Source organism: Solanum verrucosum, unplaced genomic scaffold (genome assembly GCF_900185275.1).
Source record: "Solanum verrucosum unplaced genomic scaffold, falcon-dt-bn FXZP01000306.1, whole genome shotgun sequence".
Classification (NCBI taxonomy): Eukaryota; Viridiplantae; Streptophyta; class Magnoliopsida; order Solanales; family Solanaceae; genus Solanum; species Solanum verrucosum.
The window spans coordinates 1,337,990-1,359,947 of record NW_026020398.1 but is presented as its reverse complement, the minus strand read 5'-3'; the positions used below and the strand labels follow the sequence as shown (position 1 = coordinate 1,359,947).

At 33.6% G+C, this 21,958-nt stretch overlaps 2 protein-coding genes across 2 annotated transcripts in view; both read right to left on the bottom strand.

The window, feature by feature from the left end:
* LOC125839483 (putative calcium-transporting ATPase 13, plasma membrane-type) overlaps positions 1-12,006 on the bottom strand; it is a 136,375-nt gene extending 124,369 nt beyond the window's left edge. The window contains exon 1 of the mRNA XM_049518457.1: positions 11,094-12,006. Coding sequence (XP_049374414.1) covers positions 11,095-11,982 — 888 coding nt within the window. The 5' untranslated portion in view covers positions 11,983-12,006 and the 3' untranslated portion in view covers position 11,094. The remainder of the gene's footprint in view (positions 1-11,093) is intronic.
* LOC125839431 (putative calcium-transporting ATPase 13, plasma membrane-type) lies at positions 963-14,230 on the bottom strand. The gene is made up of 2 exons (XM_049518405.1): positions 12,681-14,230; positions 963-1,411 (listed from the first exon to the last, which is right to left on the bottom strand). The coding sequence occupies exons 1-2, from the start codon at positions 14,170-14,172 to the stop codon at positions 963-965; spliced, it is 1,941 nt and encodes a 646-aa protein (XP_049374362.1). The 5' UTR covers positions 14,173-14,230.
* Between the last annotated feature and the right edge of the window lie 7,728 nt (positions 14,231-21,958).

Genomic DNA, 21,958 nt, shown 5'->3' with positions numbered 1-21,958 from the left:
GATTAACCTTGGACAAAATCCATTCTTGATTTTTGGCACTAAGGTTGTCGATGGCTATGGAATGATGCTTGTGACATCGGTTGACATGAATACGACCTGGGGTGAAATGATGAGCGAAATTAGCAGTGACTATAACAAGCACACCCCTCTCCAAGAACTACTCGAAAAGCTCACTTCATCAATTGATCAATGCTGTGGTGGGAAGTGTTGCTAATACTGTTATCATTGTTGTAGTGACAATTCCAGAAGGTCTGCCTTTAGCTGTTACACTTACTCTGGCTTACTTGATGAAGAGAATGATGGATGATAAGGCAATAGTGAGGAAGCTCTCTGCTTGTGAGACTATGGGCTCTGCAACCACCATCTGTATACACAAAACAGGCACTCTTACATTAAATAAGATGATCGTGACAAAGTTTTTCTTAGGCAAAGGCCACATAAAGAAGGAAAGTCATACGTCAATTTCAGCAGAAGTTCTTGAATTATTACATCAAGGGGTTGGATTAAACACTACAGGTAGTGTTTTCAAGTCCTCCAATCCCTGTTCTAGCTTCGAGTTCTCAGGAAGCCCTACTGAAAAAGCTATTCTTACGTGGGCTGTTACGGAACTGAACATGGATATGGATCAAATCAAAAGAAATTTCAACATTCTACATGTGGAAGCTTTCAATTCGGAGAAAAAGAAGAGCGGTGTCCTGATCAAGAACGTTACTGATGGCACAATTCATGCACATTGGAAAAGTGCTGCTGAAATGATTTCAAGAATGTGCTCCCACTACTATGATCTAGAAGGGAAAGTAAAACCTCTCGAGCATTCAGATAAGGAAGAATGTGATAGGATAATTGAAGGAATGGCTGCCAGCAGCCTCCGATGTATTTCATTCTCGCACAAGCAAGTGCCAAAAGCTGAGCAGGAGGATCATGAACATATGCATGGAAATGTTCCAAAGATCCATGTCGTCCTAACAGATGAAGTACGGATGGAAATTTCCATGAATATGCTCATGATCCTCCTGCTCAGCTTTTATCACCTGCTTGTGAGCAAATGCGATACATCGAAGGCTACTGGCAGCCATTCCTTCAATTATCCTATCACATTCTTCCTTGTCTGATTGGTCGAGAGGTTTTACGTTCCCTTCTAGATCATAGTAGTGGGAGCACATTCTTGAAATCATTTCAGCAGCACCTTTCCAATGTGCATGAATTGTGCCATCAGTAATGTTCTTGATCAGGACACCGCTCTTCTTTTTCTCCGAATTGAAAGCTTCCACCTGCAGAATGTTGAAATTTCTTTTGATTTGATCCATATCCATGTTTAGTTCCGTAGCAGCCCACGAAAGAATAGCTTTTTCAGTAGGGCTGCCTGAGAACTCAAAGCTGGAACATGAATCAGTGGACTTGAAAACACTGCCTGTAGTGTTTAATCCAACACCTTGATGTAATAATTCAAGAACTTTGGCTGAAATTGTTGTATGACTTTCCGCCTTCACGTGCTGTTTGCCTAAGAAAAACTTTGTGACAGTCATCTTATTTAATGTAAGAGTGCCTGTTTTGTCTATACAGATGGTGGTGGCAGATCCCATAGTCTCACATGCGGAGAGCTTCCTAACCATTGCCTGATCAGCCATCATTCTCTTCATGGAATAAGCCAGAGTAAGTGTAACAGCTAAAGGCAAGCCTTCAGGAATCGCGACAACAACAATGGTAACAGCAGCAGCAACAATTCCCACCACAGCATTGATTACATCATCAGATGATGTCTTGCTCCCGTTGAATTCTTTGTTCCCACTCTCATCTTTTGTGGTGCCAGTAAAGTATCTAACCAATAGGACAACAAGAACTAAGAAAGAAACTAGCAACCCAACTTTACCAATCGATGTAGTAAGCTTGTTGAGTCGCTCTTGGAGAGGGGTCTGCTCATTAGAATCACTGCTGATTTGGCTCATCATTTCACCCCAGGTCGTGTTCATTCCAACCGATGTCACAAGCATCATGCCATAACCATCGACAACCTTAGTGCCAGAAATCAAGAATGGATTTTGTGTAAGGTTAATCTCGACATGATTACTTTCACCTGTCATGCTAGATTCATCCACTTGTAAAGAATGACCTTCTACCAAAATCCCATCAGCAGGGACTTGATCTCCAATCTTCAAGCAAATGACATCTCCAACTACAATTTCAAATATCGATATCTGTTGGCGCCTCCCCTTTCTAACAGCTTCTACTGGAATATTCTTGCTCACTTTGGAAAGCTTATCAAACTGTCTGTTTTGTCTAAAATTACTAATAGACGAAACAGCGCTGACAAAAAACACAGCGACATAAATACTCCCTCCATCTTACCATCCTTCTTTCAGTCCATGCTCCTTAATTCCAAATCCAAGAGACAGGGCAGCACAGAGCAAAAGTATAATGATAGTAGGATCTTTGAATGATTCCCAAACAAAGATGAAGAAAATTTTACTAGGTGGCTTACGATACGTGTTGCTTCCAAAAGCCTCATGTCTACGTGCTACATCTTCTTGATCTCCGCTTACACCATCAGTTGTATCACTTTTGAGAGAAGCAGCAACACCTTGTACACCTCCAAGGTTAGCAAGTTCATCGATGCTTTTATCCTTGACAAGCTTAGCTAGACTTGACTGATCAATGCCTGAGAAAAAAGGGTGGTCTTGAACTACATCAATCGCGATTGTATCAGTCGATACACGTGGTACTTCAGATGGCAAATCAAGTGTAATGGTCATGCAGAGATAATGCAAGTTTGCTTGAAACATCATGGACCAGTCTTTCTTTGACTATGTAAAGGTGGAAAATGCGAGGTTAATGAAATTAATGTTTGTAGTATGTATGACGAAACTTAACTAGTTCAGGATTGAGACATAGTTAATTGATAGACGAGAGAAAAGATTCAATTGTGTTTGGAATTGGATGAACAAATTTGTTTCATGGAAGTTCCTTTTATAGTGAAGCTAAAGTATGCCCCGCGTAAGAAGTTATAACGGGAATTTATTGACTTTAATTATGTTTCCATTGGATGAAAATATTTTTTCATGTATAGTTAGATCTATTTTTCGCGAAAACAAGTTTCTTAAAAATCAAGAAAACTTACATAAATCTCATAGTGTTAAGAGTTAATTACATTATTTCCCTACTCTTTTTCAAATTACAAAAATTTCTTAAAATTTATGGATTTCGGATACATCACTAGACTTCCGGATATATCAGCAAACATCCGGACACATAGTGAGAGATGTATCTGAGAGGGGAGGGATGTATCAGATAGGGGATAGGACATTCCAATGGACTTCCGGATACATCAATAGACATCCGGTTACATAAGTGAGGGATGTATCCGAAAGGGAAGGGATGTATCCAAGAGGGGGATAGGGATGTATCAGCAGGAGAGTGATGTATCCGAGAGGGAATTTTTGAAATATTTTTAAATAGTAGGAAATTTTAGAGATTATAATAAAATAAAATGTGTATTTAAGTAATTTTTCCTTTTTTTCAATAGAAGCGAAACTAGCCATACCACCCGGCCCATACACCTACGTACCCTCCCATTCCTATTCAATAATATTTATCTAGATTATATAAAATGTTTATGAGATAATAATATTATTTGATGCTTCTTTACTGAACAATGAAAAATAAATACAACTTTCATTTATTTTCCAGGAAAATATTATCCAAATATATATATATATATATATATATCCCGTGAAAAACATTTTCACATGTAAACAACCTAAAAGGTGCTTGAACTTGCTGTCTTCCTAAGTTTGCGTGGAGGTGCAATTGATCCTTTTTCCCATAACTTTGGGGATTAGTATTCAAGGCATTGATTCATCCACTTTCTAGTCCCTTCTATGTGGTTTCCTTAATATTATGTAGGATTTTTCATAGTCTTCACATTTTCAAAATAAAAGTTTTCGAGCGAAGGATTATCAGAAACAACCTCTTTATTTTCATAAAATAGGAATAAGATTACGTACACATCACTCCTTTTAGAATACCCTATATGTAAGATTACATTGGATATGTTATTATTTGAGTCGAGTGTCTGTTAGAAAAATTTCTACTTTCACAAGATAAAGGGGACAAGATTACGTACATGCATCACTCTTTTTAGAATATCGCATTTGCGAGATTACATTAGATATGTTATTATTTGAGTCGAGGATCTATTAGAAACAACCTTTTTACTTTCACAAGGTATGAACAAGATTACGTACACAACCTTTTTAGAATATCTCATTTACGAGATTACACTAGATATGCTATTATTTGAGTCGAGTGTCTGTTAGAAACAACCTTTATACTTTCACAAGGTTAGAACAAGATTACATACACATCACTCTTTTTACCATCCCCCGCCCCTCCACACCCCATCCAAAAAGAATAAACTTCATTAAAAAAATTAAATTTAAAAAAAAAAAAAAAATTACCACACCCCATCCCAAAATAAAATTAACAATTTTTTTTATTTTTTAATTAAAATTTTAATTTTTTAAAAAAAAATTACCACCCCACACCGTACCAGCCCTCTACACCCCCTACCCCCTACCAGCCCCCCCCCCCCTTCCACACCCCATCCCAAAAAAAATTAACAAAATTTCTTTTTAAAAAAAAATATATATATTTAAAAAAAATTACCAACCCACCCCTACCAGCCCCACCCCCCTATCCCAAATTAAATGTAAAAAAGTTATTTTTCTTATAGATTGTTTTTTTAAAAAAAAAGACTTTCTTACCTTTATCACTTTTTTTTTTGCTTTTACCTATTTTATCCATTTAACTACCCACTTTTAAATGGGTAATATGGGTATTACTCGTTTTTTACCCATTTTTAAATGAGTTGGATACCCAACCCATTTAAAATGGGTAATATGAACGAATATTCATATTATTTACCCATTTTGCCACCCCTAATCAGGATCATCTCTTTTTTTTTTAAATTTGAAATTAAGGAGACTAAAACGTTTAATAATCTTTTCAATTGACCAATTTATCATGGATATATAGTAAATATTCTTTTTTTTAAAAAAAATAAAAAAACTGCTGAGTTGATGATAAAGAAATGACAAATTAGCATCTATATATGGTCAACTATATATTTAACTTGACTTAAGATTATATTTCATTCTTATGCAGCTTCTTTTAAGGTCGACAATTTGTCTCCGCGTATTTTATTAATATAAATGTTACGGCTAATTTAATCCATTTATTTTCTATCACAAACCTAGGACAGTTAGGGTTAGGCAGAAAATTAAATGACAAACAATATAATATTGAAAAATTGAATTTATTTCAAGTTTACAACGACAGTATTTTATTTTTTTTGCTTTCTTGTTAAGTACGAAATTTCTTTTTATTTTTTATAATAAAGTTGATGTATGAATTAATTTGCCTGCACTTTAAGTATCCATTTCATTAACGATTAGATCATACATGTGTTACCCAATTTCACTATGGAACTTTAATATATAGTGGCATTATAGTTACGTTGTTTTATGTTTTATTTTTGTTTCGCCGTTCAAGTTAGTTTGCTTGAATATTAATCCGTAATGGGTGATTAAACTAATAAAATTAATTTTAGTATTTAAAAGGTAAAGTGAAAATACATATTAGACTTGATCAGAGTTAAGTACAAAATGTACATACGACCAGAGGCGGACCCACATGTATAGGTGGGTGCACGTGCATCCATTAATTTGGGGAAAAATAATGTATATATATATATATATATATATATCTCAAGAAACAAATAGAAACAGAGAATATAATAAAGAGTGCACCCATAAAAAACACAAAATTGCTTTGGTCTGCTGGTAGAGGCAACGTAGGTTCGATCCCGGTCAACATCCTATTTTTTACTCTTTTTATTACAAACTTAAGTGTTTATTTATAACATCAAAATTGCTAAATAGTGGGATTTGGACTCATGGCCATCCAATAGCTATTAATGACTAATCAAATATGACATTATCCATTAATCGTCATTAAAAAAATTGAAAAATTCGCTAATGCTTAAATTAAGATATTATTAATGCACCCAGACTCTTTAAATCCTGAATTCGCCTCTGCATTCAAAAGACACATGCCTAGCATGCATTAGTTTGGCGGTAAGATATTGAGTTTCAAATGATAATATTATTACGTAAGATATTGAATTTTAAATGATAATATTATTATGATGTCAGATAGCCTACCTCATAATTGATACTCTTTCCATCTCAATCTATGTGATATTGTTTGATTTGACACAAAATTTAAGAAAATAGAAATTGACTTTTGAAATTTGTGGTTTAAAATAAGTCATAAATGTTTGTGTGATTATAATAGACATTTTAAAGTTAAATTCTTAGTACTAAATATACAAATGTGTCATTTTATTTTGGACTAACTAAAAAGAAAAGTGTGCGACAAAGAGAGTACTCCTTCCGTTCCCTTTTAGTTGTCATGTTGCGCTTTTCGAAAGTCAATTTGACTAATTTTTAAAGTTGAATTAGATTACATTAATTTGATATTTTAAACTAAAAATTTAAATATTAAAAAACTATACAAAAGTACTATAAATTGCATTTTTTTGCGTATCAATATGATAAAAAAAATACATCTTAAAATGTTAGTCAAAATTCTTATCATTTGACTCTAAAAAAGAAATTATGACAACTAAAAGAGGACGGAGGGAGTACTATTATATTTTTAAGTTTATATATTATTATTTTTTCAATATGCCTATATATGAAGTTTGTTGCAAAGGATCTCTCAAGTTCCTTGATAAGTCTTTCCAAGAAGTTTAATAAAAGGGAATTCTAAATGATATTATTAACTTTTCGTTGTCAATGTTAGGTATTTAAGAGTGCAGTTTGATTTTTGGGAAGAAAATGAAGACTTAATATATAGAGGAAAATGTGAAAGAAAATTTTGACGTGGATTTATCCCTTACGATACAATTTTCTAAGATAGTACACTTACACTATCAATATGAATTTTTTGTTGAAGTAAACAATCGAGTTTTATTATTAAAATGAGAAATGATAGACACAACAACACATTCTTTGGAAAATCCTCTATTAGTAGTCCTTTTAAAAAATAATAGTGTCATTTTTTATTTTTGTAATTCTTCAATGTTAACTTTGTATTTGACATGTTTCAAACCATACAATTAAAGAGTATTGATATATTCTACATATCTTTAGTTTAAAATCATAAAATTCAAAAATTATCTTTATTTTCTTAAACTCCGTATCAAATTAAAATCCGAAAAATAAATTAAAAACAAAAGGTGTACTTCCTATTATAATAAAACACACATAAAAAAAACTTTGGAAATCTTGTGGATAAGAAAAACGAGGCACACTCATCGTCAACCCCAGTCAATTTTTATTTTGAATTGGTCGTATGTCATATAGTAACATGATTTTAATATTTAATAAGACCCAACATCAAAGTCGAGTCCTTTTGCAAATGCAACATAGTTTCTCAGTAGACAATTACATGACCTATTGAATGCTGCTCTAACAAATAAAGAATTTATGATAATTATTTAGTAACAGTAATAATATGACAATTTTACATAAATCTGATAATATTAAGAGTTAATTACATCATATTCTTACTTTTTTCCAAATTACAAAAATTTCTGAAATTTGGTGGTATCCAAATATATCCCAAAACGTCCTGATAAATCACGTCCCAGTTTCAGATACATCCCAAAACGTCCTGATAAATCACGTCCCAGTTTCAGATACATCCCAACGTCCCGATACATTGCGTCTCGGTTTCGAATACATCACTCAACATCGTGTACGTCCCGATACATAGCGTAAAGTAAGTATCTGATCGATACATTGCATAAAGTGATGTATCCGAGAAGGCGAGAATAAGAGAGAGTTGAGTTTTTTGTAATTTTTTCAATTGATAGAAAATTTTAGAAAATATGATCAAATAAGTTGTGTATTTAGGTAATTTTTCCATACTAATATAATTACTATTATATTTTATTTAGCAATAATAATATAATAAGAATATTTGTTATCAAGATTCTATATAAATGTGCTAAAGGCGTTAGTGATTCTGAATCTAATGGCATTAACTCAATTACCGCTAAATATTTTTTTTAAAAAAATTATTATCTCTAAATATCTCTTTTAAGTTATTGCTAGTGGATGGAAAAAAAAAAGTTGTTGCTAGTGTGTTTGCTGGAAATTTTAACTATCAGTAGTTTCCCTCATAAGTTATATACAGCAAAAGAATATAGGAGTATAGTTAGTTTTCCTTTTGTAATCTGAAGTGTAATTTATGACAAGCAACTGCATTGGTTGACCTGGACAATGTTAAAAATGCAATTTTGCTATTTGTTCTACATCAAGAGAACTTCTAGATGTGTACTTTTGTAGGGGAACAAAACTTATAGGATCGTTGGTTGGTTGTTGGTTAAGAAGTAAATTATTTAACTTGACCTTAACAAATACTTCCTTTGTTCTTAATTACTTGTCCATTTTTCTTTTTATAGTTGTTCCTAATTACTTGTCCATTTTGACAAATCAAGAAAGGACAAATTCTTTTTACCTATTATACCCTCAATTAAATGACTAATTATTTTGAAAAATATAGAACTCTTCATCCACTTAATAATTAACAGGGGTAAAATGGTAAACTCACTATGTCATTAATTATTTTCTTAATAGGTGTGTCAATTCAAAAGTGGACAAGTAATTAGGGACAGAGGGAGTATCTATATCGTCTAAATTTGAGTGTGCATAAATAGACTCTAAAATTTGTGTAAATTAAATAAATAGACACATACATCCTACGTGATGTGTTCTATGTTGTGCTCTTTACTTGGGACATTAATTGTTGGATCTGCATGAGTTATTGGGCATTGACCCAGAGGCGAAGTTGTTAACGTCTGTAACTTGGGTTGAATATTGGCATATGTATGTATATATTGCGATTTCAACTATTAAGCTTCAAATAAGCTCAAATTTAAAACGTGAGTTTCATATATCATAAAAAATAAATTTCAATCATCAATTTGATAAAACATCAACAAATCTAACATCCTTTAAAAAATTTCATGTATAAATGCATGAGTTATAACTGTTGGGTTTTAAATGTGTGAACAGGAAATGAAGGGTTGTGACTCTCCCGAAGGGTTGTGACTATGCCGAAGGGTTGTGACCTTTATGAAAGGTTGTGTCCTTTCTAAAGGGTTGTGACCATTTGAAAGGTTGTGTCTTTTCCAAAGTGTTGTGACCTTTCTGAAAGGTTGTCTTCTTTCCAAAGGGTTGTGACCTTTACCCTTTGTTGGCTATAAATAGAGAGGTTTTCTCTCATTTTTCTGCATCGAATTCTTCCCTTCTTTTGCATACATTTCTTAATTATTCTATTTTCAGTTATTAAGTTTGTCTATTTTCTTGATTTTAATTATTCAAAATCTTAATATTCAAGTGTTTCTTTTTCTGTGTTTTGCAATCACAATTAGAGTTTTATAGAGAAACTAAATAGGCTAAAAATATTGGAGCTTGAGTTCAACAATGTATAGATTCAAATTTAAAGTTTATCAATTCGATTTATTCAAATTTAAAGTCTATCAATTCGATTTATTTAAAATTTAAAGTTTATCGATTATTGATTTATAGACATGCTAAACAATTTTGGAATCATTAAGATATTGCTTATCGATTATTGGTGATTGACCGTTACTAATTTGGTTATCAGTTTAATAGTTACCATTTGACACAAAATAATAATAATTGAAAATCATTTAGAGTTGACAGATTGCATTTTGTTCAAAAGTAAACACGGACACATTGTAGGATAATCAAAAGTTTTTGAGACAACCAAAAGTAAAAGTATGCAACTAAACTCAATATAAATGTAATTATAGGTTAACGGTTAAGGAAAAACATCAAAATATTAAAAACCCATAGTCCATAGTAAAACTAATCGAAACGGCTAAATCAATTACCCATTACCGATAAATCAATTACCCATTACCGATAAATCAATAAATTTTGGTTAACGTTTCAATATATTGAGATAGTACAAACAATGTCTCTGTAATATATGATAGTGGCGCGCGAAAAGTAATTGGAAGGGAAGGCTCTTATTATGTTATCAGTGTCACATGATTTCATTGATCTTTCAACTTCTCAATCCCAAATTGATGTGACTGAGTAGCTCAAATTAGGAAGAGAGATACAAAATCACCGGTGCCGGAAAGTACTTCTGACTGAAAATTCTCAGGGCATTGCATCGGCCATTGGCGATCAGTCTATATTGCATAAAATGAAAGAGGTAACAAACTGACATCTCTTCTCATCCCTTGGGATCCATATTCCACACATTTTCCATTTCTGAATCCTGCTGTAATCAATCTGAAAACAAGTTTTATTGCATTCTGAATTCTATGATGATTGACAAGGAGCGAATTAGGAAAATGTACTTTTTCTACGTAGAAATAGCAGAAGAAAAGTATAATTGAGGAAACCTTCTGCTAGTTCAATATCGTTAAGGAAGATTTTGGATAAGAGAATGCCTAATGCCATCTCTATATTTACTTGTCTGGATGCTTCGAGAAACTATTGTAGATGTAACAATCTGGATAACTTCATCTTCTAGCTATGAATCTAGAACTTTTAGATCTAGCTTTAAGAGTAGATCATTCAAGAAGCTTTCATAAAAAATCTAAGTTTTTTTTGTAGGTCCAAAAAATTGACTTTATTAATTCAGTTTATTTGTTGAATATCTTTAGTCTTTACTACTGAGAGGTGGAGAAATTTGGATATGCAAAGGGAGAAACTCTGGACTTGACACCTTTAGATATGTTCAACTCTTAAGGTGATTCCATTGCACTTTTAAATTTTAAAAAATATGAGTTCAGAATTTGATATTTTAGCAATTTTTAACTGTAAATCTATGCTTTGTAACTGTAGTAGAAGAATTCTGTACAACTCTTTATTTAGAAACATACCATAGAGAAATACAAGTAGTGAGTAATAAATGAATGCAACATAAATCAACCATTTCACAACAAACTAGCTTATGGACCAACAAAAATGAACATCTAAATTTACTTTATTTTAACCTGAGATAACTGAAGATTGGTCTCTCTGGGACAGTTATGCACTTGACAAGCCAACCAATTGGCCAAGATGCAGCTGCAAATCCAATGCAGATTCCCCATTGCCCCCAATTCAGCCGCTCTGTATTTGCAAACTTCTTTAGGAACTCCACCATCACCACTTGGAGAACCAATGTTATTCCGATGATTGCCATGAACAACTTGTTCTTGTGTATTCCCTTAAAGACATTCTTCTTCTCCTGGTTTCGCGCGTTGAATTCATTGAACACTTGGCAAAGAACAAATGTGTTGAAGATCAACGTATCATTTACCCTCTTGCTGACACCAAAGATTGATTCTCCTCTGAATTGTAAGGTCAATAAAACAGCAATCTGATATAAGGCCTGAGCCATTAGATTCCTCCACATAATGTTGGTGATAAGCGGTGCAGTCCTACCGACTGGTTTCTTCTTCATGAGTTCCTCGGTTGGCTTCTCTGTCGCAAGTGCTAATGCCCCTAATGTGTCCATGATCAAATTTACCCACAGCAACTGTACTGCTGTGAGTGGTACCTCACCAGATGAAACAGCTGCTACAAAATTGATCACGAGCGCAGCCACGTTTACTGTGAGCTGAAATTGGATGAATTTCTGGATGTTGTTATAGACACACCTTCCCCATTTCAAAACTGTGGCAACTGAAGCAAAATTATCATCCAAGATGACAATATCAGAACTCTCTTTAGCTACTTCAGTGCCCTGAATTCCCATAGAAAGTCCTATATCTGCTTCCTTTAAAGCTGGTGCATCATTCGTTCCATCACCTGTGACTGCGACCACATGACCTTTCTTTCTCAAGCATTGCACCATTAGAAGTTTGTCAAAAGGGGATGATCTTGCCATCACACGTATCTTCTCCACTCTCTCCATCCGTACTTCATCTGTTAGGTTGCGAAAATCTTCACCTTCTATGACTGCTCCTTCATCTACTTCCTGATTAGGATGGAGAATCCCACATTCTGTTGCTATGGCTTTTGCAGTGAACACATTGTCACCAGTGATCATCTTGATGTTCACACCAGCATTTTGGCAAGCTTCCACTGCTTTCTTCACGCCTGGACGACATGGATCTTTTAGGCCAACAAAGCCCAAAAGAATGAAAGAGTTGTCTGGAACATTTCCGTGCATATGTTCATTATCCTTCTGCTCAGCTTTTGGCACTTGCTTGTGTGCGAATGCAATACATCTCAGGCTGCTGGCAGCCATTCCTTCAATTATCCTGTCACATTCTTCCTTATCTGATTGGTCGAGAGGTTTTACGTTCCCTTCTAGATCATAGTAGTGGGAGCACATTCTTGAAATCATTTCAGCAGCACCTTTCCAATGTGCATGAATTGTGCCATCAGTAATGTTCTTGATCAGGACACCGCTCTTCTTTTTCTCCGAATTGAAAGCTTCCACATGTAGAATGTTGAAATTTCTTTTGATTTGATCCATATCCATGTTCAGTTCCATAACAGTCCATGAAAGAATAGCTTTTTCAGTAGGGCTGCCTGAGAACTCAAAGCTGGAAGATGGATCGTAGGACTTGAAAACACTACCTGTAGTGTTTAATCCAACCCCTTGATGGAATAGTTCAAGAACTTTTGCTGAAATTGATGTATGACTTTCTGCCTTCACGTGCTGTTTGCCTAAGAAAAACTTTGTCACGGTCATCTTATTTAATGTAAGAGTACCTGTTTTGTCTGTACAGATGGTGGTGGTAGATCCCATAGTCTCGCATGCGGAGAGCTTCCTAACCTTTGCCTGATCAGCCATCATTCTCTTCATGGAATAAGCCAGAGTAAGTGTAACAGCTAAAGGCAAGCCTTCAGGAATCGCGACAACAACAATGGTAACAGCAGCAGCAACAATTCCCACCACAGCATTGATCACATCATCAGATGATGTCTTGCTCCCGTTGAATTCTTTGTTCCCATTCTCATCTTTTGTGGTCCCAGTAAAGTATCTAACCAATAGGACAACGAGAACTAAGAAAGCAACTAGCAACCCAACTTTACCAATCGATGTAGTAAGCTTGTTGAGTCGTTCTTGGAGAGGGGTTTGCTCATTTGAATCACTGCTGATTTGGCTCATCATTTCACCCCAGGTCGTGTTCATTCCAACCGATGTCACAAGCATCATGCCATAGCCATCGACAACCTTCGTGCCAGAAATCAAGAATGGATTTTGGCTGATATTAATCGCGACATGATCACTTTCACCTGTCATGCTAGATTCATCCACTTGTAAAGAATGGCCTTCTACCAAAATCCCATCAGCAGGGACTTGATCTCCAATCTTCAAGCAAATGACATCTCCAACAACAATTTCAAATATCGATATCTGTTGGCGCCTTCCCTTTCTAACAGCTTCTACTGGAATATTTTTGCTCACTTTGGATAGCTTATCAAACTGTCTGTTTTGTCTAAAATTACTAATAGACGAAACAGCAATGACAAGAAACACCGCGACATAAATACTCCCTCCATCATACCATCCTTCTTTCAGTCCATGCTCCTTAATTCCAAACCCAAGAGACAGAGCAGCACAGAGCAAAAGTATAATGATAGTAGGATCTTTGAATGATTCCCAAACAAAGATGAAGAAACTTTTACTAGGTGGCTTACGATACGTGTTGCTTCCAAAAGCCTCATGTCTACGTGCTACATCTTCTTGATCTCCGCTTACACCATCAGTTGTATCACTTTTGAGAGAAGCAGCAACACCTTGTACACCTCCAAGGTTAGCAAGTTCATCGATGCTTTTATCCTTGACAAGCTTAGCTAGACTTGACTGATCAATGCCTGAGAAAAAAGGGTGGTCTTGAACTACATCAATCGCGATTGTATCAGTCGATACACGAAGTACTTTTCTTGGATTGTAGGCAGCTCCATGTAGTGCTTTAGTGCTGGTCTTAATTTTAAAAGCTCTGGAACAATAGATTGTTGCAAAAGCTAAGTGCCATCTTTTTTTGCTGGAGAAATCAACTTCAGATGGCAAATCAAGTGTAATGTTCATGCAGAGATAATGCAAGTTTGCTTGAAACATCATGGACCAGTCTTTCTTTGACTATGTAAAGGTGGAAAATGCGAGGTTAATGAAATTAATGTTTGTAGTATGTATGGCAATCGACGAAACTTAACTAGTTCAGGATTGAGACGTAGTTAATTGATATACGAGATAAAAGATTCAATTGTGTTTGGAATTGGATGAACAAATTTGTTTCATGGAAGTTCCTTTTATAGTGAAGCTAAAGTATGCCCAGCGTAAGAATTAATAGCGGGAATTTATTGACTTTTATTATGTTTCCATTGGAGGTGATTTATTTTTTTGTAATGTCCAAGCATTTCCAGCTTCCATCCACACTATTTGGATTAATTTATTTTTGGGTAAAGTCACAAATAGTTAACTTTTTAGTCTTTGTAAATGGTTATTGTTCTGAAGTTTCAAATTTCACATGTAAAGTTCCAGGATATAGTTATGAAGTTTCACTTGTCGAATTTGAAAAAATGATTATTTTTCTTAGAGATGAGGTCGAAAAAATGGCTAGTGAACACTCTTTCGTTGTTTTTTGCGGGGAACATGATCATCTTAAGGGTGTACAATAATAAAAACATATCAATGAAAAAGTGTTTATCGTTTTTCACTTTGAAAACAAAAGAATACTCCTTCTTTCAAAGATGCAAAACTTTGAAATAAAAAGTGGGACAACAATTTTAAAACATAGGGCATAGTAAGCTTTGTATTCAAATAAATCGAGCTTTTTTCTCATATATTGAACTATCAAACATACCTAATCTTTCCGACAAATTTGAAATCCAAACCTGGTCGGTCTAGTTTAATAGCAGAGTTATAAATGTTACTAAAGAACTCATCATTTACTACATAAATAAAAGGAAAAAAAGTCTGATATATTTCTTAACTTTGTCATTTAAAATTAATATATCGTTCATTATCAAAGTGACTCAAAATTTGAATGAACACTCATCTGCCCCTCTATGCTCGCCTTGTCTTAATTGTGTCGTGTTAAACATTTTTCCCTGCTAAACTTGCAAGAATTATCATTTCATGTTTTCTACTAAATTATCTCTATCCATCTATATAGAAATTCACTACTCAATAAATTAATCCAGAGGATCGAATACATCTAAATTAACTACTTTCAATATGGAGCATAAATTTATATTAAGAAATTTAGTAAACTTGTAATAAATAATAAATATTACTCCATACATAACTTTAAAAGTATATGCTGAAAATTCTTAAAGATCGCCTATAAAACTTATATCATGAATTCGTCTCTACACAAATTCTAAGAAATGTGAAAATGAGTTGTATTATAGAATCTATAAAAGAGGTGAAAAGGCAAAACAAATCTAAAAGGAAGAACAATATTTTCAGATTTGAATTTTTTATTTTAATTCGAATCAATAATTACTACTGGGAGTTTCCAGGAATTTCAGTGCAGTAAAACAACATTATCTGAATATGTTCTTTGCGCTTTAACAGCTTTGCTTTTACAATTTCAACATAAATACGTACACATACTATATATTATCTATTGATCTAAGTATGTACCTCGAATTTTCTACTGTTTGAACATATTATTTATGTCTGGTACAGAGAAAAATATTTTAAATTTTTTTTTTTATGTTTAGTTGATCAATTTTTTACGAAAATATTTTTTTTTTAAATGTGAAAAGTTATTTTTTCAATGGAAGTGAAAATAAATTTTCTAAATAGCATTCTACTAATTGTCTCCTCCCCACCCTTCAACACACCGGCTTGCGGTCAGAGGCGGAGCCAAAGTTAAAAATTTGAGGGTGCTAAATCAATTTGTTTGGGGTTCACAAGTTAATATACATAATTTTTTATAATTTTCTAATACAAATATAAAGTCTACGAAAAGCTAGTGGATTCGTCCGAACCCATGAACCCCACCTAGCTCCGCCTCTGCTTGCGGCCACCATCACCCTCCCAGAGCCGCACCACCTCATACACCTACGTACCCTTCAATTCTTATTCTATAATATTTATCTAGATTATATAAAATATTTATGAGATAATATTATTTGATGCTTCTTTACTGAACACTGAAAATAAATAAATGTCTCATTTATTTTCCAGAAAAAATATTATCCAAAAAAAAGATATTTCGTGAAAAACATTTTCACATGTAAACAACCTAAAAAGGTGCTTGAATTTGCTGTCTTCTTAAGTTTGCGTGGAGGTGTAATTGATGTTCCCTTTTCCCCATAACTTTGGGGATTAGTATTCTTTTGCATTGATTCATCCACTTTCTAGTCCCTTCTATGTGGTTTCCTAATATGATGTAGGATTTTTCATATAGTCTTCACATTTTTAAAATAATAGTTGTGGGTCAAGCGAAGGATCTATCGTAAATAACTTCTTCATCTTCATAAAGTTGAAACAAGATTATGTACATATCATTTTTGTTAGAATATTATCTCATATGCAAGATTGCATTCGATATGTTATTATATTAAATTGAGGATCTATTAGAAATAATTTTTTTATTTTCATATAAGGTATGAGCAAAAATTACATAGATATCTCATTTGTGAGATTACGTTGAATATGTTATTACTTGAGTCGAGGATTTTAGAATATCTCATTTATAAGACTACACTGAATATAACATTATTATGATAGTCTTAAGTTTTTGTTAGAGTCTAAGGCAAGTAAAACGTACGCTTAATAATCTTTTCAATTAACCAATTTATCATGGACATATAGTAAATTAATATTCTTTTTAAAAAAAAACTGCTACTGCTGTGTTTTTTTGATGATAAAGAAATGACAAATTAATTAGCAGCTATATGGTCAACTATATATTTAATAACTTAAGTCTTAAGATTATTTCATTCTTATGCAGCTACTTCTAATGTCGACAATTTTTATCCGTGTATTTTATTAATAAATGCTACAGCCAATTTATTCCATTTATTTTCTATCATAAACCTAGGACAGTTAGGGTTGGGCAGAAAATTAAATGGCAAACAATATAATATTGAAAATTTTGAATTTGTTCCAAGTTTTCAACGACAGTGTTTTATTATTTTTGCTTTCTTGTTAAGTACGAAATTTCTTTTTATTTTTTATAATAAAATTGATGTATTAACTTGCGTGCACCTTATCCATTTCATTAACGATTAGGTCATACATGTGTTACCCAATTTCACTATGGAGCTTTAATATATAGTGGCATTATAGTTACGTTGTTCTATGTTTTATTTTTGTTTCGCCGTTCAAGTTAGTTTACTTAAATATTTATCCGTAATGGGTGATTACTGATTAAACCAATAAAATTAATTTTAGTATTTAAAAGGTAATGTGAAAATACATATTAGAGTCGATCATAGTTAAGTACCAAATGTACATACCAAAGACGCATGCCTAGCATGCATTAGTTTGGTGTGAATGCTTGGTGCAGGTAAATTTTTATTGCGGCTTAAACTCTAAATTAAGATGTAATAATAAAGAGCTTACATATGTTTTCTACATTATCAGTATAAATATTCTTTTATATTATTTTGTTATTTTTATTTATTGTAATACATAATTTATTCTATTTTTAAGATTATAAATTTCATTTTTAAAGAAAACTAATTGCGTGAAAATATTTTTTGATCAAATTATAAAATTAAGTCTACAGTTTTGAATATGTCATTCTCATGTATATCTACTTATATAAAGAAGATATTAAATGATGGACAAAGTCCTCTAACAATTTGAATAATTCTAATTTCTAACCTCCCTTACGTAAGATAATAAGTTTCAAATGATGATATTATTATTATGTCAGATTTCTTACCTCATAATTGAAATTTTCTCTGTCTCAATTTATGTGATATTATTTGATTCGACACGAAATTTAAGAAAGAAAAGTTGACTTTTGAAACTTATGGTTTAAAACAAGTCATAAATATTTGTGTGACTATATATAGACATTTTAAAGTTAAATTATTACTAAATATAAAAACATAGAGTATACTTTTCGGAACAGACTAAAAATAAAAGTGCATTTCACTTTTTCAATAAGCCTATTTATGAAGTTTGTTGCAAAGGGTCTCTCAAGTTCCTTGATAAGTCTTTCCAAGAAGCTTAATAAAAGGGAATTCTACTTGATATGATATTTGACGAGAGGGAATTGCTCACACCCCTCACTTCCAACTCGAAAGTTGCGAGTTCCAGTCACCAAGGGAGCAAAAAGGGGTGGGAGCTCCTATGGAAGGTAAAAAAAAAAAGATATTCTTTATTTTTCCTTTGTCAATGTTAGGTATTTAAGAGTGCATTTTGATTTTTGGGAAGAAAATGAAGACCTAATATAGAGGAAAATGTGAAAGAAAATTTTCATAAGGATTAATATCTTACCATACAATTTTCTAAGATAGTACACTTTCTCTATCAATATGAAATATTTTGTTCAAGTAAACAATCAACTTTTATTATTAAAATGAGAAATGATAGACACAACAACACATTCTTTGGAAAGTCTTCAAGTAGTAGTCCGTTTAAAAAAGAATAGTGTCGTTTTTCATTTTTTGCAATTCTTCAATTTTAACTTTGTATTTGACATGTTTCAGACCATACGATTAAAAAGTATTGATACATTCTACATATCTTTAGTTGAAACCATAAAATTCAAATATTATTTTTATTTTTTAAAACTCCGTATCAAATCAAAACCTGATAATAAATTAAAACAAAACGTGTACCTTCCTATTATAATAAAACACACATAAAGAACTTTGGAAGTCTTGTGGATAAGAAAAAAGAGGCCCACTCATCGTCAACCCCAGTCAACTTTTATTTTGAATTGGTCGTATTTCATATAGTAACATGATTAATATTGAATAAGACCCAACATCAAAGTTGAGTCTTTTTTGCAAATGCAACATAGTTTCTGAGTGGACAATTACATGACCTATTGGATGTTACTATAACAAATAGAGAATTTTATGATAATTATGTAGTAATAACTAATAATAATAATAATATGAGAGTTTTACACAAAATTCATAATATTAAAAGCTAATTATATCATATTCTTACTCTTTTCCAAATCACAAAATTCCTTAAATTTGGTGGAATCCGGATACATCCCAAAACGTCTCAATACATTACGTCCTAATTTCAGATACATTGTTATTTTGGAGCTGATGTTAAGTTTTGATGATTTAACAAACTTAAAGATCCAACAAGGAATCAGATCATTGTTATTGGGACTGCTGACAGTGAAATGAATGAATAAACTTAGTGTGAGGAATATTTGACCGTCATCATTAAAAAAGGGGAAAATGTAATATTCTAGGTGTTTTGATGATCCTCACAAATGCAGGGACCTAGTCCCTGGCTGAGTTCTCTCGTCCAGATCCATAATGGGGTACAACTGTAAAGTTGTCATGTCAGAGGTTGGTGAGGCGTCAACGTACTATACCAATCAAAATGGACGAAGTTGTTTGTCCAACGGTCAATAACTCTTTATGGTTGACTTGGTCAACACGACAAACAACAAATTAATTCATTAATTCAAAAAGAGAGAGAGCCATCAAGTCTTCTCAAGAACTCACCAAGAAAAGTTTGCAAGGGACCTGGTCCCTGCAAGACTGCGTATGTGAAAGGACGACAAGACAGCTGTCAGAAAAGCTGCCACTTCTGATGTGGTAAGTGCACATCCTTCCAGAAAGGCCGGCTCTCAGCCAATGGACGGTCCCAAAGAATTTGTGTTCATTTTAATATAGTCTCTTCCAACAAAACACAAACTTAAGATTTGGCAAAAAAAAACTTGGATTTTCTCTAAAAATTTACAAGCTTGAAAAGAAGGTCATCTTCAAGGAAGAACATTGCTCATATCAACAAGGGACCAGATGGAGTATTGAAGAGTCTTTGTTGTATTTAGAGCTTTGTGTCTCATGTGCTTATATTGTAAATCTATTCTTAATCTATAAAGGAATTAGATCTTCATTTTGTTCTACCAAAAGTCTAAGTCAGTTAAGGTCAACTAATTTAGTGGGAAACATTGTTGCTGCTTAGTCAAAATTCTAAGTCATCTAGTGGTAGGTGATTTAGTCGGCAATGTTTATCTGCTTAGTTGAAGTCTAAGTTATTTAAAGTTAGGTAACTTAGTGGGCAATGTGGTATCTGCTTAGGCTCGGTTAAGTAATCGTTGTATTACTTAGTGAGAGATTAGAAGGTTAATCTCATTGTTGTGGTGTAAACTATGTTTTACTTTTGCTTGAGAAGACTAGTAAAAATAGTTTGGAAAATCATGTGAGACAGGTCATGGTTTTACTCTCTTGATCAAGGAGGTTTCCACGTAAAAATCTTGTGCTATTTTATATTGTGATATTTACTTTCTGCACTGTTATTCTGCTGAGGGAACTGGTCCCGTGGTCACTGGTGGACGTATACATTCCAACAATTGGTATCAGAGCGTTGGATTCTCTGTCTGGTTAACACCAAGAGAACAAATCTTGAAGGAATGACGGCTCCACCAAGTCTGGAAGAAGGTCAATCTACCACACGTCCTCCTTGTTTCAACGGCCAATTCTATGGGTTGTGGAAGAATAGAATACACGATTATATTATGGCAAAAGACAGCGAGCTCTGGGATGTGGTGCTTGATGGTCCTTATGTTCCTACCAAGGACGTAAATGAGGGAGATCTAACTCGGGTGGTTCCCAAGTCTAGAAGAGAATATGATGATATAGACAGAAAGAAGATCGAGAAAAATTATAAAGCCAAGAAGTTGCTGGAATGTGGAATAAGAGCAGACGAATACAACAGAATTTCGGCTTGTGAAACGGCCAAGTAAATATGGGACTGCTTGAAGACAGCCCATGAAGGGACTACTCAAGTTAAGGAGTCCGAGGTTGACATGTTGACAACTCAGTATGAGAACTTTATCATGAAGGAATGTGAAAACATTCATGAGATGCACTCCAATTTACGTCTATCACAAATGAACTTCGTTGTCTTGGTGAACCCATTCATCCAAGCAAGAAAGTTCGAAAAATCCTTTGAGTTATTCCCAAATCATAGGAGAGCAAAGTGAATACCATCACTAGAGCAAAAGATCTGAAGACCCTTGCAATGGATGATTTGATAGGCAACTTGCAAACTTATGAGTTGAACAAACTACAGGATTCATCCAAGAAGGAAGGAAAGAAAGACAAATTCGTTGCACTGAAGGCATCTCAAAATGATGCTTTTGTAGATGAGGAAGAGATGGTTTTTTTTTTTACTAGAAGGTTTCAAAAATAGTCAAACAACATGGAGGATTTCAGAGAAAGGGCAACTCTAGCAGAACAACAAATGCAAATGATCTTTGCCATAAGTGTGGAAAGCCAAGACATTTCATGAGAGACTGTCCAAGCCCCAAACATGAGTTTCAAGACTATGCCAGAGGAGACAAAGATAAGCGTAGGGACCAGGTCCCTAACTATGTTGGGCGAAAGGCCAATGCTGATCAGGTGGTGAAAAAGGCCTTTGTTGTATGGGGAAATCCTTCCAGCGACTCTGAGGAGTCTGAACATCATGGAGATGTTTCTATGATGGCTGTCAAGGATGAAGAAAATGTCTTCAACTCAATATTCTCATTGATGGCTAAATCTGATGATGAAGATGACAAGGATGAGGTAATTCTCTTCGATCTTAAAAGTGATTTAGATACCTTGTCAATTAGAAGATTGATAAAACTTGTTGTTGTTTTGATTGACTCTGTTAATAAGTTAACAACTGAAAATTTACTTTTGAGTGAAAATCTGAACCGAAGTGAAGATGAAAAAACCACCCTTACTTCACAGCTGTTTGA

Coding starts and splice junctions, on each gene's coding strand:
- LOC125839431 (XM_049518405.1), bottom strand. CDS start 14,172: ATGATGTTTCAAGCAAACTTGCATTATCTCTGCATGAACATTACACTT. Junction 1,412..12,680: donor GGTTGGATTAAACACTACAG/GTAGTGTTTTCA, acceptor TAAACACTACAG/GCAGTGTTTTCAAGTCCACT.